Here is a 16,502-nt window from a genome sequence, read left to right as displayed (position 1 = left end):
TGTATACTACACGTATTCCATTTGAATTATGTTTGTTTGTTTCTTTCTTTCTTTAACGCCGCACTCAGCAATATTCCAGCTGTATGATGGTGGTCTGTAAATAATCGAGTCTGGACCAGACAACCCAGTGATTGACATCATGAGCATGGATCAACGAAATTAGGATACGATGACATGCATCAACCAAGCCAGCGAGCCTGACCACCCGATCCCGTTAGTCGTCTCTTACGACAAGCAGAGTCGCCTTTTACAGAAAGCATGGTCTGCTGAATACCTATTCTACCCCGAATTTTCACGGGTCCCATGTGAATTATGATTAACATTTATGTTGATAATATACTTGGCCTTTTTACAGTGTTAGACGAAAACACTAAACATTACCCCCTTGAAGCTCTCTCGTTACAAGAGTCCAGGGATGTGATGACATTGTGCATGAAATTGTGGGAGTACAGACAGATTACCGCTCTCGTTTAGTTCTGTCAATAAATAGTCTAAGGATTTAAATGTGTTCGATGATGTTGCTGAACACATCACCTAGAGGTAAACTACCTATAGTGATTACTTTCAGACGGGTCATCTGAGTGTTCATCAAATTACAGGTGCAAGAAATAACACCAAGTCAATACCACTCAGCTCAAGGTGTTAATCAGTGCTGGCCGGAGGCAGTGATCTAACGTTGCGCATATTACCCAATTAGTGGCATTGGCTCACTTCGGTCAGGGCTATGACCGTCACGCTTCATCGCCGGGTCAGTCATTTTTCCGTCTCCAGTGGTCCATGTACTAACGGACGTTGGTCTCCGATAGTGGCGACATTACGTAAGCCATGTATAACATGGTGCAATTGTTTTCTGACGTAGGTCAAGTTTGACCACGCCTCCCTGACCTCAGAGGGCATGCGACTATGATCGGTTCTGCAAGACATGACTAACTTTTGTGCCACTCTGCATTGGGAATGGACTGTACCATGATAGTTGTAGGGGTCAAAAATGATCACTTATGTTGAGACGTGCATATGTTCAATTTGTTTTGTACGGGGCTAATGTGCACGTGTCTTTCATCACGAATATCTTTGTCTTCAGAAGACACCTCGTAGCAATATAAATCTATTAATTTTTATATTCCCTGTTGTGAGTGAAATAGTCTTGACCCACCAAGTGGACCTTACTAACAAACGGCCGCCATATTGTTGCGATCTGGATCGGTTCATTTAAGCCAAGGGGTTCCAGTACTGTACAATAGCGTTTTCGATTGATCACTGAAAGTGATAAATAATTTTCGTGCAACATCGGAGTCACACAGTGACTTATGTTTATATTAGCTCTTAAACATTCAATGATGCCGCAGGGATTATAGTAACGGAAACGAAGAAGATATCTTGACACCCCTCTTTCTGAGTGGTCGAACCTAGTATTCAGCTCCTAATTGTTACATCACAGCGGTGGTCATACCAGCTCGCAATGGTCAGTTTCAGTTGAAGTGTGGACATCGTGACGAACTGACCACGGTGCGAGAGTGGAGTGTACTCATGTTCAGGACGTTCATATTAATATTTCAGCAGTGGCGCTGACATAGGCATATCCCCCGGTTGCAACCTGGAGCAAGCCATACAAGGCCAAAGGGGCGAGTGTAGTGGACGGTGGTCAAGCGGAGCGGACGGCGTTGTTTGGGGGAGGGTCAGCATGGATTCCCCGTCTCTGTCACGGGATACATCGGGGGACACCGACAGCAGCTCTACCGACGGGTCGACCTCGGGGGGAAGCATCAGGCGGAAAGGTGAGCTCCAGCAGTTGGTCAATGTCACGTTGCGTTATTTCCTTGTTGAATATTCCATGTATTCCGCTGTCGGTTTCTCGTCATGGTTATGGTGCGCAGGAGAGTTTTCCTCCACAACAAACAATTATACAGATGACCCTCCCCAATGAGGTGCATATTCAGTTTCTAATCGTCAGAATCACATAATTTATTGCATAACCATAGTTGTTTTGTTTATACTTCAAACTTAACAAAACGCCTTCGACGATATATTTCATTTATGAACGCCCTAGGTGTGGCTGTGATTGACATGTGTTTTTTATTTTATTTTAAAAACATTCTTCTGTCAGTCCAGGGCAAAACTGATGAAATTTGAATTCTTTAGAATAAACCCCTCATAACTTCTCACATTGAAAATAGCAAATGTAGCAGGTGGTGATACATAATCTATTTACAGCGTATTTCATGACTGCCGACAGAGGGAAAGTGTATCGTAGCAACATTAACAGCCGACTAGTACTGTCGTAAAGGGTGTGTGTCGGACTGCTTTGCTTATGCCTAAAACAAGAGATAGGGAGCGCATATATATGCATTGACTTTCTACCACTGAATAGTTTACGTGGACAAAGACAACGTGTTTCTCAGTTTGTTGGCCTTCTGCAGATTACGTGTGTTGCCGCTTCTGGTGCTCGGTGCTGAGGTCTTTGTTCGCGTATAGAGTGGTCGTGCAATGTTACGCCATCACTGATTATGGTGTGTTCGAGTCGCGGTGACGTCTATCGTTGCGTCACGACGTGACAACACAGCCCGGGACTCCAGTCATTGTTCATTATCCAAGGTCACGTTGAGCAGCTGTTCCCATACGCAACTGGAATGCGTTATTGATGGCGTTTTTCGTTAATAATCAAGCTTTAAATATTATTGATACATTCGATGAATTTTATAAAACTATTTTACTACTTGGAATATTTTGGAAGTTATTTACTTGCTTAATTTTTCAAGTTTTCAGCACGCAATATAATTATATTCCTGCAGGTTTCACAATATTACATCACAGGTTACTGTACATTCTGCACGGTAGTCAGACAGTATTAATTGACTGATCTTTTTAGGAATTCTAGTGGGAAATAAAAATAGTTATAACTATCTTCACTGATATTTATTGAAGTGAATAGTCTAACAGATGAAACAAAATGTCCATTTGAAAAATTAACAATATACTTGTGCATAAAATTATGTTCTTTCACTGTTCTAGCTCTCGAGTGTATTAACGTTGTAATGTTAGGACATCTTAAACATTTATTTGAGAAGATAGGGCTTGAGCATATCAGAAAGAACAATATTGCTCCTGTCAGCGGCATCTGGCCGGCTGGGTCACACTGACCCCATGTCTGTTCAGCCAGTTAACCAAAGGTGAAGGTCGTTCCCCGTCGGCCAGCTTGAGCTAATAATAGCTGCCCGAGCCGTGAGCGTGTTTGCCGTGACCCTGTGGGCAGAGCATGTGTTGGACAATGGACTGACCATTAGTGTTCAAGCTGTGAGCTGCTGACCCATCCCACGAGTCAATACCGTGTGTTGTAATGACCAGAGGAGGGCAGCCAAGGTGGTGTCAGTTGAGATTGTTACGTGGCGTTACATGGCTTGGCGGGCTTGCGGGTTCATTTCTTCGCGAATTTCTTATGATTTTGTACTTTTTATTGAATAAATTATATTCAACTTAAGCCGTTTGTCGTTTTAGTGATTTAAGACATCATCAATGTGCAGACTAAGAGTGGGGTTTTCACATGTAGTTACTTAGCTAACCATGGTTCATATGTATTACAAATGGCGGCACCTTTTTCGACATCACTGAATACAATGTACTCCACGAATATTTAATTATTGTCTACAGTATACCAAGGCTACAGTGGCAATTGACACCAACAAGAAATACAATTATTGACGTGACACTAATGTATCAGACTGAACAAGATCCGACCCAATACCAGATATGTTACATTTCTAATTAGCTACACACCTGAGGTCGAGATACGGGAGTTGCCACGGTCCCGACCTGCACCAATACAACACGGTGTCATGTCTGTCTGGTTGGGAATGCTGTGTAAATATTGCACCTTGAACTACAGGTATGTCCTAGGTTCACGGCGCTTGTGGTAGAATCTCTCGATAACACTTCGAAGACATTGCACTGCAGATGACATTAGCAGGCACATATAGATGCACTCGATCTCAATACAAACCAAACAACCTAATCGACGAAACTTGTATATACAGCTTGATACTACGCGCTTAACCGCGGTAACCGTATCTCAATGCTGTATCTCAGCCCAACTGTCACAAAGCGATCTCAGCGATGCTACTCCAACAGGGAATAAGAGAGTCTTAGCGCTAAGATCACTTTGTGCAAGTGACCCAATGCCGTTTCTCTGTGCTGTTGATGTTGCTACATATACCTACGGTCTGTACAGAAGGTTCAGTCCTGCCATAACGTACATGAATCGTAATGTCCCCCAACCCCCGGCTCGCTTCCCACTTGCCTTCAAACATGTCTACTTATATTTTCGTTAATGCAACTTTTTATGTGTAGGGTTGGAATCGCCGAGAGGGTACGGATTTTTGACCGCATCTTTATCGGTCAGGTTTCAAACTTGATCAGTACATAATATTGTTGCACAAAGTATTCGTAGTTGAAGGCACAATGATCATGGAGGCATAAGGGAAGTGGTTAACAGTGGCCCCCTACTAAGTTTCGTTTGATACACAATGAAACACACAATTGGGCTTTTGAAAAGAAAAACTAAAAAATGCAGTTTGTGGTTATTCTATTTGACCGTACAAGTTGTGTAATAACTAGTTTGTTTTAAAATCAAGTTGGAACATATGGAGTTGTGTTGACACACACCGAAGAGCAGACACGATTGCTCACAAAGCGTATATAATGCTTCGATAACGTATTGCCATATATTTATGGGGAGTTGTTGGTTTAAGACATGACGTTTGTCTTGTAGGCGTCCCATACATTCCAAGTTACATGGACCTGACCAATGGACCCGAGCCATGCGTGGTGTGTTCCGACGCGGCTACCGGCTACCACTACCGATGTATGACCTGTGAAGGGTGCAAGGTAACACACGTTAGGATTGCAACATGGAAGAACAGTTATTACTCGTTTATTTGGCAACTTGTCGAGGATATTACCCGATGTTCATGAAGAATATGGAATACTAGTATCCCATTCAGATCTGATTTAGTGAGGAGCGGGGGAGAAGCATCGTGGTGAAAACGTTCTCTCGTACTACTTCTACGACGAGAGTTTCGCCTAAGTGGTAACCGTCTAAGACCTACATCACTTCCTCCCACATTAAACTGACACGCCGTTATATAACTGGAATACTGTTAAAAGCGGCGTTCAACCCAACTCACTCACTCACTTGAACGCCCACAAGGGTGAATTGTGAGAAGCCCATTTCTGGAGTCCCCGCGAAATTTGCTGGAATATTGCAAAAAAAAAGTGGTGTAAAACCATACTCTTTTACTCTCTGACTTAATGGTTTAAGACCCGTAAAGATCCGGGGCAGAATAGGTCTTCAGCAACCCATGCTTGTCGTAAAAAATGACTGTTTGTCGTAAGAGGCGACTAACGGGATCGGGTGGTCAGGTTCGCTGACTTGGTTGATGCATGTCATCGTATCCTAATTACATTGATCGATGCTCATGATGTCAATCTCTGGATTGTATGGTCCAGACTCGATTATTTACAGACCGCCGTCATATAGCTGGAATATTGCTGAGTGCGGCGTTAAACAACAAAGACAAAACAGAAAAGGTTTAAAGACGAATGTAGTCTGACACATAGTTTAACTGTGAATATAATGATTTAACTTTTTAAAATTTTGACAGGGCTTTTTTCGACGAACTATTCAGAAGAATTTGAAATATCATTGTAAATGGAACGGGAATTGCGTCATCGATAAAACAACACGGAACCAGTGCCAAGAATGCCGCTTCCAGAAGTGTGTGAGGGTTGGCATGGCCACTGACTGTAAGTAAACCCTGGCTTTATGGCGGATTCAAACACGACTTAATCCATTTATTTCTTTTTAAAGTTAAATGTTATGTATGTAATTTGAATTACTTGAGGGTTGTAGCTTGTACAAACTGAATCGTTAACATACACATATATGAATGCGCCGCACTGACTAAATTCTAACATCTAAATCAATAACAAAATACTTCTGTATGTTTAAAATATGTTTTGTGTAAACAACTATATATTGACATGTTTCATCCCTGTTCATTTGTTTGTAGTGGTTCTAAACGAACGACAACGAAAAGCTAAACGGAAACTGATCGAAGAGAATCGAGAACGCAGGAAACAGGACCACGTGAAGGGTCTGAGACTGGACACTGCGGACACTGCCCCGGAACATATGTCTGACAGGGATAGGTCGCTCATAGCAGACATTTGTGCCGCATATGAAGCCACAAGGATTAAGGCACCAAACGTCCGTTTTCCTATGGTTAGTCAATTATCACATCACGTGTAGCTCATCAACTTGTGAGGGGCGGTCGGGTAACCAAGTGGTTAAAGCGTTCGCCCGTCACGCCGAAGACCCGGGTTCGATTCCCGACATGGGTACAATGTGTGAAGCCCATTTCTGGTGTCCCCCGCCGTGATATTGCTGGAATATTGCTAAAAGCGGCGTAAAACCATACCCACTCACTCACTCACTCATCAACTTGTGTTTGCCCACCACGGACGTTATTATGACTGTCGTGGATAATATTGACATTTTGTGAAAGTATAAGACATGAGACATATTGGCCCAACATATCCATGTCACAATAAGTATGCATATAAGGAGATTCATAAAGATATGTCAGAATGGACATAAGAATCAAAAGTCCATCGAATTCAATCCGACCACTGGTGTAATTGCCGCCTGACATTTACTCTCACCTACTACTACTACTACTACTACTACTACTACTACCGCATAACGGAGACTAATGTGTATCTCTGTACACTGTACAGACAAACTGTGTCTCTCGCGTTTCTCACTGATGACTGAGCAACAAGAGCTGCTTACAATAGCATTTCGTGTGACTACAACCTTTACGACAGTAAAAGAGATTTCTAATGGTTCCACATTCAACACTATTGATACAGAGCTATATCATCACCTCGGAGTTGTTCACGAGGCAAGGCATATTCTTCATCTCTGACCTGGAAATCAGCATGTTGTCAACGATTCCGTTTCAAAGATATTGACACAACTGATTGATTACATGAGTGAGTGCGTATGGTTTTACGCCGCTTTTAGTAATATTCCAGCAATATCACGGCGGGGGACACCAGAAATGGGCTTCACACATTGTACCCATGTCGATATTCGAGCCCGGGTCTTCGGCGTGACGATCGAACGCTTTAACCACTAGGCTGCCCGACTGCCCTGATTACATTAAGTGCTAATTGATTTAACTTCTGTATCATTACTTGCAAATGTATGCCGAGCACTATAGCATAGCGTATCGTTTGTCCAGTGGTCTTTGAACACAGTTGCATCCCTTGGTCGCAGTGTCGAAGATATTTGTGCTTTTTTATCATTCGTCAGCAAGTTAACCATATTCCTAGGTTTCACCAAAGTGGAAAATGTCTACGACCTGCATCACTTCGGGCTTTCCTCCCATATTCTGCTGACACGCTGTGACATAACATAACGTAACTAATGTACAAAGCGACGTTAACGCCCCAATGAACAACCACTTACGTAAATGAACTTTTTCAGCCGGAGTACGATACCAGTCAGAACTCTGAGGCGGAGGCGTGGCAGCAGTTGGCGGAAGTGATGACACCGTCTATCGTCAAAGTTGTAGAGTTCGCCAAAGGAGTGCCAGGTTTCGTAGAGGTATGCCGAGACGTATATGCAACACAATCACTGCTGCTCCGACATATTTATATCTAATCCGCCACAACCGTGCAGACCTGCACTACAACACCCATCTTCTACAAAACATTATCAAGGAACAGCTAAAACCATCCATTATAGACAGTCATACAAGCTTTAAAACGTCGACACAAATATACTGGGATGTAATTTTTCACTCTCTATGATTGCAGTTAAACGTAGAGGACCAAATTCTGCTTCTCAAGTCGTGCTGCATGGAAGTCATGTGCCTGAGGGCTGCCTGCAGGTTCGATGCCCAATCTCAGTCCCTCATTCTACCCAACGGTTTGACTGTGCACAAATCGGCCCTCCACAAAGGCTCTCTTGGGGTGCTGGTGGAACCTATATTTGAGTTCGCTCTTGGGCTCGCTAAATTAGAACTTGACCAGACGGAGGTGGCGCTCCTTGCCGCAGTGTTGCTCATGCAATCAGGTAGGCATTATGATCGGGTGGTGGGGGGGGGGGGGGAGAATTTAGGCTAATGTTATTGCACAGGTCAAATGAGAAAACGAATTCTTCATCTAATATTGATGATATGCTTAAATGTGTCTTAATATAGATTGACAATATGCCTTACAGCATGAATATATTTCTCAATAAAACTGTTTAAGGGAACAATGAAAAATTATTTGACAGAATGTGTTCTTCAATGAGCGATTTCATAGGTAAGTAGTGACGTTGAAACACCTATCTATATTTTGATCATTTATTCTCATTTCAGATCGTTCCGGATTGAAAGAACCCGAAGCCGTAGAAAAATTGCAAGATGCCATTTTGGGAGCATACAAGCGTTACATTGCCGAAAATCGACCGCACCAACCAGTTCACTGGGCCAAAGTCCTGATGAAGGTCACTGATCTACGTACTATCAGCACTAGGCACGCAGAGCGCGTGCTGTGCGTGCGTCTTGAATCTAAAGGGGATATACCACCGATGTTCTTAGAAATGTTCCGGGAAAATGATACCGACAAATCCTGACAGGCATGCCACTCTGTCGGCCTCTGGGTCATGTTACAGTATTAGTGAATTTGGACATTGGATTCGAACCAGGGAGTTCGGAGTAGAATAGTGCATCGAGGACCAAGTCCCGCCGGAGTGCTGATGAAGTGACTGTGATGAAGAAGACATCTATTTCAACATCCAATGTATGAGTAAGGACACTGTCAACCTGCTTTAACACCCATCCGCCGATATTGTACACTATGATAAACAGTCCTACATATCAGGTGTAGTCGCCCTGAATGCTATAGTCCTCGCCACTTGAAATACTTATACTTATAAAGTGAAAACAAGCCTTTCAGCCGATAAGGAATAGTACTTACAGTAACCCGTCTTATTGACACTGAGCTCCTAAATGACACTTAAGGATGCTTCAAAATGATCTCGCATATCCCATGTTGGCTTCCCCGTATACTTGTGCTGACACAAATGCGCTACAAGGCATAATACATCGGGTAAAATAGTCGCTTCTGCAGATACTTGCACGGATTTATTGATATCATTCCACCGAGGGCCAAGGGTACTGCCTTCACGTTGTTTCCAAAGACATTGTTGACTAGGGCAGTTTATATATTCTTGTGGAAGCTGTTGCGCCTCTGAACGTATAAACACACAGGGACGTGAACGAGACAATCAGTTGCTTACAGGACACTGCCCATTGTGGGAGAGTTGTTTTGCCAATGTGAACCTAAGTCGACGACTGCAACAGCGATCAATATATATGCGTGAAATTTGCGTGTGTGACTTCAATTAACAAATAAACCACACACACTGCTGTAAACCCACGGTGCTTAGCTCCCTTGGTGCTAACCATAAATAATTGCCATAATATACAATCCCGGTTCATTGTCAATGCCTTCTACAGGTTATAGTACTTACTAAGAAGAGAATCTGTCTTGTGCCTACACGAGGGATCAACTTTGTTACGTCCTCTCATAGACGCATTTCCTATGCTGTTATAATTATTATAGAAATTTGCATATTGAAAATGTATTTATTTCCGTGATGTTCTTTCATTCATTGTAGTGTTGATGTGGTAGTCATTTGGGTTACCACCCGACTATACAACACACCTACCTCATGTGTATAGAGTTTGTAAAAATTCTTTGGTTCATAGCTGTTAATATGCTAGTCAGAGGTTGAATGTCACGTATTCATTCCCAACTTGCCTGTGATTATGTAGTCCGTCTTCTCTGCTTAACATTTCCACGCTTTCGTTCCCAGTAATAACAATCTGCTAACAATTATCTATGCATGAGGCACTAATCTATTACTGAACAAAACATGTTTAGGATCATGAATATTTGGGGAATATGATTTTGTAGTAAAGATTGAGCACAGTTTCACAAATAACATCCCTAAAATTGTCATGATCTCTCACGTTTTTTGTGAAGTATGTACATGTCAAGTCAGGACCTTTTTTATTTGTTTCAAATTCAACCTTTGTATAATATGGTCGAATTTGTTTCAAATACTGGTACTTTTTGTGGGCAGGGTATTTCAATACCGATAGCAAGTACTTGACCTTTTTCAGCTTTCAAGTAACGTAGTCGCTTCATTAACTCCTCGGTATACTGGTGTATTTGCCGAGGTGTAGCACATGTTCTGGGCACAGAGTACTGTCACGAAGGAGAAGTGAGTTCCCGGTACTGCGAGTGTGAACATAACATGTTTGTAACATTACTTATTGGAGCAAAGATGGAGATTTTGTCGTATCAAAATATTGAACTCAATAGTGGTGAATAATTATGATGTAAATTTGAATGAGATCCGGTGTATCACGTGATAGCTAGGCCACAATCGTTACCCTCTTTACTGCGTTGGGGTTAGAACGTCCCCGGTGTGTGTATGGAACACTGTCCACTGTGCCACCTTTGCCATAGAGATGTTTTAAGGAACGTCACGTGACCGGTGTTGAAATAATTTGTTCTATGTGAACATAAAATCTCGGTGTGGTGACAAAATATTAAAAGATATTTTACATCTTATTACCTGTATATATGATGCATATATTACTGTTTATTTTATCGACGGGATTCTATCGCTGATTATTTATTCATATTTGCAAATACGTCTATTGTCCGTGTATTCACTTAATATATGTCGTCCCTATCAGTAGTTTCATACGACCAGGACTTTGTTCTGTGTGTTTACCTTCAAACACCAGCCGCCACAAAGCAAGGACCTTGATCGGGAAATGTGCTTTTGCCAAGTATATGTTTTCTATTTTTGTTTATAATGAGTTAGAGTCAATGCGATGACACTGTTGTCTTTTTTCAAGTGCTTGCAAACGACAGCTTGTCTTTGTTCCTCCAACTCACATCGTGTTCAATGTTTCACAAAAGATGTGACACACTGACGTCATTATAGATGCAGCCAAACCTGCTCATCACCTCCCGAAGGTTTTCGACTGTTGTTAAGGGAAAACACAAATTCAAGTTATTGTCCGTTTTTCTTCCTCTTTTATTGCTAGTGCACTGTTGTTTGTTGATTGTTTAGAGTGTTTGTCTGTGGTGAGCTTCAGATGTGTGTATGGATTTCATCTCCATTGATCGGAAACAGCTGCGTTTTGGATCCAGACAACAGCAGAAGGATCGAGAATTCCAATGCAATTGGTATGACTATAGAACGGATGTGGTCTGCATCGAGGTTGGCTTCGGCGCAAGACTGTATTTATACAATAAATCACATTTATGTTGCTTTTGTACTTTTGTTCTTCATTCATCAACTATAGACGCAACTTTGTCATAGGGTTGTCACAGTTTGCAGTATACAGTTAATATATTATCAGATGTAATTAGTACATATCAGCACAATAATCAGCTGAAGCTGTGGCCCTCATTACAGTTTTCCCAGATACCCCTCCCCACCCCACCCGACCCCATTCCTCATAACCAACCCAAGGCAAGTGAGGTTAAGTTTTCCAAATGGGAATATGTTTAGTACATCCACCTTCACTGACACAACTTCATTCTACATAGATTCACTTGATACTGTAGTCATGTCTTTATCTTGCCAAATTCTAATAGACAATTGCTGCATAAATTGTCGCTTCAACTCCTGTTAGTTCCTGGAAGACTAGATTGCAACGCTGTTTGAGACGTGTTATCGGCATTCTGTTAGATTTTGAACTTTAATGACGTTGACCATGTAAACAGAGTCAATGATGACTATCTCCCAAGTCAGGAATATTCCAGTTAGATCACGGCCTGGGCCGGACAATCCAATGACGGGCGGAGCAGCGATCAATGTAAGTAAGGATAATAATTTATGGATGAACAACTTCTTTATTACAATTAAGAGCGACGTTTCGGTGCAGGTTCTAACACCGTTATCTTAATTGTAATAAAGAAGTTGTTCATCCATAAATTCTCATCCTTACTTTGTACTCCAACTTCTAAATGCCTATCAAAGAAGATCAATGTAAGATAAACACTTAAGCAAACGGTAAGCACCACCGAATTAAGTAATATTTGGAATTAGATATAAAGAGCATATCAGCAGTTATTTAACATTCAGAACGCATATATGAATAAATCTATATCCCAAAACACAGTCAAACATGAAAACATGTTTAACTTGTACAGATGAAATCTGCTTCATGAACAGATATATGGATATTTTATCTTTGCGTAGAAGCATATTAGATAAGATTTGTGTCCACATTCTTACGATGTAACAGGAAAAGCAAGATTTAGGAAGGGTTACTCACTACTGATCACATTTTCATTGTTCTAGCTGTGATACAAAAATATATTACACGTAAAGGGGAAGTGTATTGTTCATTTAATGATTCTAGAATAGATTTTGATACCGTTAATATAAATAAGTTGCTCATTTCGCTCCAGAATGGTGTTCAAGGTAAATTATACAATGTTATAAAAGTATGCTTGGCAATATTAAATCAGCAGTTATTATTGCTAAAGGTAGAACGTTATGAAACTGTTTCAGGTGCTCTGGTGGTGTACGCAATGCCAACATGTACCCATACTCCGTTATTGTTTTCCACCAATGCAACTTCCTGGTTATATGGTTTGCTGTTTTGCTTAATGTATTTTCATTTCCGAGGAAATGTTAAACATTATTGCTTTGTTATAATTATACTGATGACCTTATCCGTGCAGCTGATTATGATTTAAAGCTACGGCAGCATCTTCATTGAACATGAGTACCTCGGTAAATGGGTAATGGATATTAATACATAAAATATCTACAAATATTGTGTTTAATGATCGAGGACGTGTGTATAGGTCTGAACATTGGACAGCCAAGATTATTTTACTCGACACTGTAGATGCATATTAGTCCTTTGGACTCATGGTTACTCAAAATGTGCGAGAAGTTGCTGATTGTAATTTTAAAGTAAATGTATTCAAACAAAGAGTTAGAGATTGTTCATCACAAGAGTGACATGCAGTCTGTAATTACCCGTTTGATACCGACATTACAGTAACAGCACTACAACGAAGACATGTATATGATGGTAGGCTTATTCTATATTCTATTAACATTATTTATAAGACCCACTACGTGGATGACTTTTAATTAGTTAATAAGTCTTGATATTAATATTGTTCCTTCCACTTCAGCTGTTGCTTGTAGCAGTTGTTATTGTGTGGCCCCATGTTTCCCAGTCAGTTTGTAGCAACAAGTTGTCTATGAAACATGCGACGTAGAAACTTCAAGTCTCGACCAACTTTTCTGCAGTAAAACGAGACCCCTGTCTATGGTGATCTTGTACTCCGAATGTCAGTACGGCTAGACACATGGACATGTCAGTCCAGATTAGAGGGAGGATGCGCACTATTGATGGTTTACAGATGGCAATCGACAACCTCAATCCTGTTATTTTATATTATCCCAGGTTCACTCCAAGTGGAAGTTTAAATATCCAGAAATAACTTGTTTAAAAATGGAATTAAAATATCTCGTGGAGTTGCGTAACAATGAAACTAAGTACAATGTATCATTATAATGAAGCCTAAGAATGGTGATATGTGAACAAGCAACGCATTTTACCCATAGGTAGACGGTTGTCTAAGGTAAAAAGGCAATCTGGATATCGGTACAAGTCAGAGTAGTTAATAAATTTAATGTGTAACAGTCTGAACGCTGACGATGGAAGCCGATCATGACGCCAAAGATGAACGACACCCATCCAAAATCTCTCCTCATGACTCCCATCTATACAGGGACATTGTTTATGTTTATTTTCCGGCAGACCATTCGAAATTCATCTTTATGCACCACATCTGCGTGTTCGATGATTACGTGTGTCCTACGTTTCACTGATCACCACACTGCAGCCCGACGCTACAGATGCAAAACCAGATATTATTTACACAATGTTATATGAAGCAAATTTACTTTTTCTGCTACCACTCGAAGTTTGCTTAGGATCAAGATTTTGATGATATAAAAAATCCTCTAACAAATAGAGATTTAAATATCCCGGGACACATTGGTAGGGTAACCCGTACAGGACCTCAGTTTCATAATGAACAGACAGAGGCATGCAGTCGTGGGCACGGTTGCACACTGGTGCTTGAAAAGCTGTGTTTGGATGTATCGTGACAGATCTGTGCGCATCATAGTCAGATATCACAAAACATTTTCTACTAAGGTTTGCAACAACTGAATGCTCTTCTGACCCCTCGGCGTCAAAGACGTCGTTTGACGACCGAAGAATTAGGCAGATGCCTAGGCAAGCTTGAGACTGTCTCAACACAACGTCACGTCGCAAACGTCTTTGGTGTCAGCCAAAGTGTGATCAGCTGGGCATGGAATCGATACCAGACGTTTGGATCAGCTACCCAGCGACATGCAGGTGGTCGACAGCGTTTCACCACACAGCGGGAAGACAGGTTTTATCATGACTACAGCAAGACGAGATAACACTTGCTGCCACCACGCTCAGAAATTACCGGCGAAACGCAATTGGCGTTAACGTTTCTACATAGACAGTGCTTAATCGTCTCTGTGAGGCTGGTCTCCGGGCACGGAGGGTATGCATTTGATCCCACTGACCCAAAACCACAAGCAGGTAGGTTGGAATGGGCAGACCTCCACTGGACAGACTGCCTAGACTTCAAAGAATGTCGTGCCCAAACTTCGCGTAAACAAGAAGAAAGTTTTCAGGATTCAATCGTAACCGAACATGGAGGGGGCTCAATCATGATTTGATGTGGGATCAGTAGAGGTGAAAGATGTGCGCTACATCGATGACAATATGGGGGTGTACTTGAGACCGTAAGCTGGTGAAACTCTGATTTTGAGGGGTGATCTGATTGATTATTGGTCACATGTTGTTTCTGGGCATAGTCCTCAGATCTTGTTCAACGGTAGCAAGAACTAAGATCGGATTTTAATTAGATTTAATGATCATAAAAATGTTCTATGAGAGGCAAGTCTGGTAATAGGGGCTGGCCATGGCGAAACGTTGATCGTTGCCAGAAACTGTTGTACAACACGAGTTGTGTGAGGTCTTGCAGTGTACTGTTGAACCCAGATCCTTGGGATGCGTTGCAAACGGTTCCACGACGGGATACACGTAACATGAGGTCAATGTAACACTGGGGATAAAGATTTCCATTAATGACCACCAGATGTGTCCTCTGTCGGCCACATATCCCACCCGAAAATATCCCATTGTCTCCTGAATACAATAAGGAGCCGTTCCTTCTCCCACACGTCGGTAGATCCCAGTTCTCCCGTCGGCCCAGAGCAGCTGAGATATGTTCGCATCGGAAAATAGCACACATTGCCAGTTACGACATTCCAACGGTGAACTCGGCGTACCCACCGTTAACGCCAAAGCCGATATTGCCTCGTCAACGAAATTCTTCTGATTGGTCGATAGGCTCTGAAACCAGGCTCTCGAAGTCGGTCAAGTATGGTGTGACGACTGATCACACGTCCATGTTCAGTCAGTGCAGGTGACGTCACAGGGAGGAATTTGTTACGTGGGTACAAGGTGCGGCCTTCATGGCCTGTCTGCAGTTCTTCATCAACTTGGTGATCGTGATTCTTGCGCTCCGCGCGTACCTTCCCCCCCAACTGCACCATACCAATTGCTCTCTCTTGTTGATGAGCAGTTTTTATTTTTTAAACCAGATTTTATAGCCGAAAGACTGTAGAGTAAAGTGTATCATCATATTTGGCTAACTTTGTAGTGGGTCATAGAAACGTACCAAATTGTTCAAGTGCTTTGTTATGTGTCCTTTTGTGTACAATTACGTGTCTAAGACTGGTGCAAGCTTCGGATATTAACTGGTGCCAGGGAAGACAAAATGTCTTGTACCTCCATGATGAGGGACACTGGATTCTACATGTAATTGTAGTTATACTGTTTTCACAGATACACCTTGATATTACACTGAGTCAGTGTATCTAATTTTAAAGATATCATAAGTGCTAGGAGAACTGCAGGTTGTGTCCTAAAACTGCCTTGATGGGTTAACACTATGCGCGCTTGTGAATGTTTCAGGTTAAGTTGCATCCCTGGTTCAACAGCTTGAACATTTACTGTGCTATTAATGTATCGATACCAATTCAAGGCTTTTAATTCTTGGTGGTACTTCCATTCCACCCACTCTGTAAGATTTGTGACATAAGGAATTGTTGTCCTGGAAACTAAAGTCATCATTCGGAAATCCTAAGCTAACACAGGACACAGCCAGTCTAGTGTTCCAGTGTAGTTGTTATTGTATTTCCAGTAAATAATAATCAATCAATGTTTTGTTTGTTTGTTGTGTAACGCCGCACTCAGCAATATTCCAGGTGTACGACGGCGGTTTGTACA

At 41.7% G+C, this 16,502-nt stretch overlaps 1 protein-coding gene across 1 annotated transcript; it reads left to right on the top strand.

Annotated features, from left to right (window-relative positions):
• The first annotated feature begins 1,487 nt into the window (after positions 1-1,487).
• Positions 1,488-11,400, top strand: LOC124121629 (thyroid hormone receptor beta-like). The gene is made up of 7 exons (XM_046484667.2): positions 1,488-1,775; positions 4,763-4,878; positions 5,655-5,796; positions 6,063-6,274; positions 7,544-7,663; positions 7,876-8,134; positions 8,424-11,400. The coding sequence occupies exons 1-7, from the start codon at positions 1,682-1,684 to the stop codon at positions 8,678-8,680; spliced, it is 1,200 nt and encodes a 399-aa protein (XP_046340623.1). The 5' UTR covers positions 1,488-1,681; the 3' UTR covers positions 8,681-11,400.
• The last annotated feature ends 5,102 nt before the right edge of the window (positions 11,401-16,502 follow it).

The sequence above is a fragment of the Haliotis rufescens genome, unplaced genomic scaffold (genome assembly GCF_023055435.1).
Source record: "Haliotis rufescens isolate VD_foot unplaced genomic scaffold, xgHalRufe1.0.p SCAF_4, whole genome shotgun sequence".
NCBI classification, from domain to species: Eukaryota; Metazoa; Mollusca; class Gastropoda; order Lepetellida; family Haliotidae; genus Haliotis; species Haliotis rufescens.
Note: the sequence above shows the minus strand (reverse complement) of the source record. Positions and strands in the feature narration are given on the sequence as shown.

What these genes read in the sequence shown, in the direction of transcription:
- LOC124121629 (XM_046484667.2), top strand. Translation starts at nt 1,682, where the DNA reads ATGGATTCCCCGTCTCTGTCACGGGATACATCGGGGGACACCGACAGC. An exon ending in GGGAAGCATCAGGCGGAAAG is followed by an intron (nt 1,776 to 4,762) that starts GTGAGCTCCAGC and finishes TTTGTCTTGTAG; the next exon opens with GCGTCCCATACATTCCAAGT. An exon ending in AGTGTTGCTCATGCAATCAG is followed by an intron (nt 8,135 to 8,423) that starts GTAGGCATTATG and finishes TTCTCATTTCAG; the next exon opens with ATCGTTCCGGATTGAAAGAA.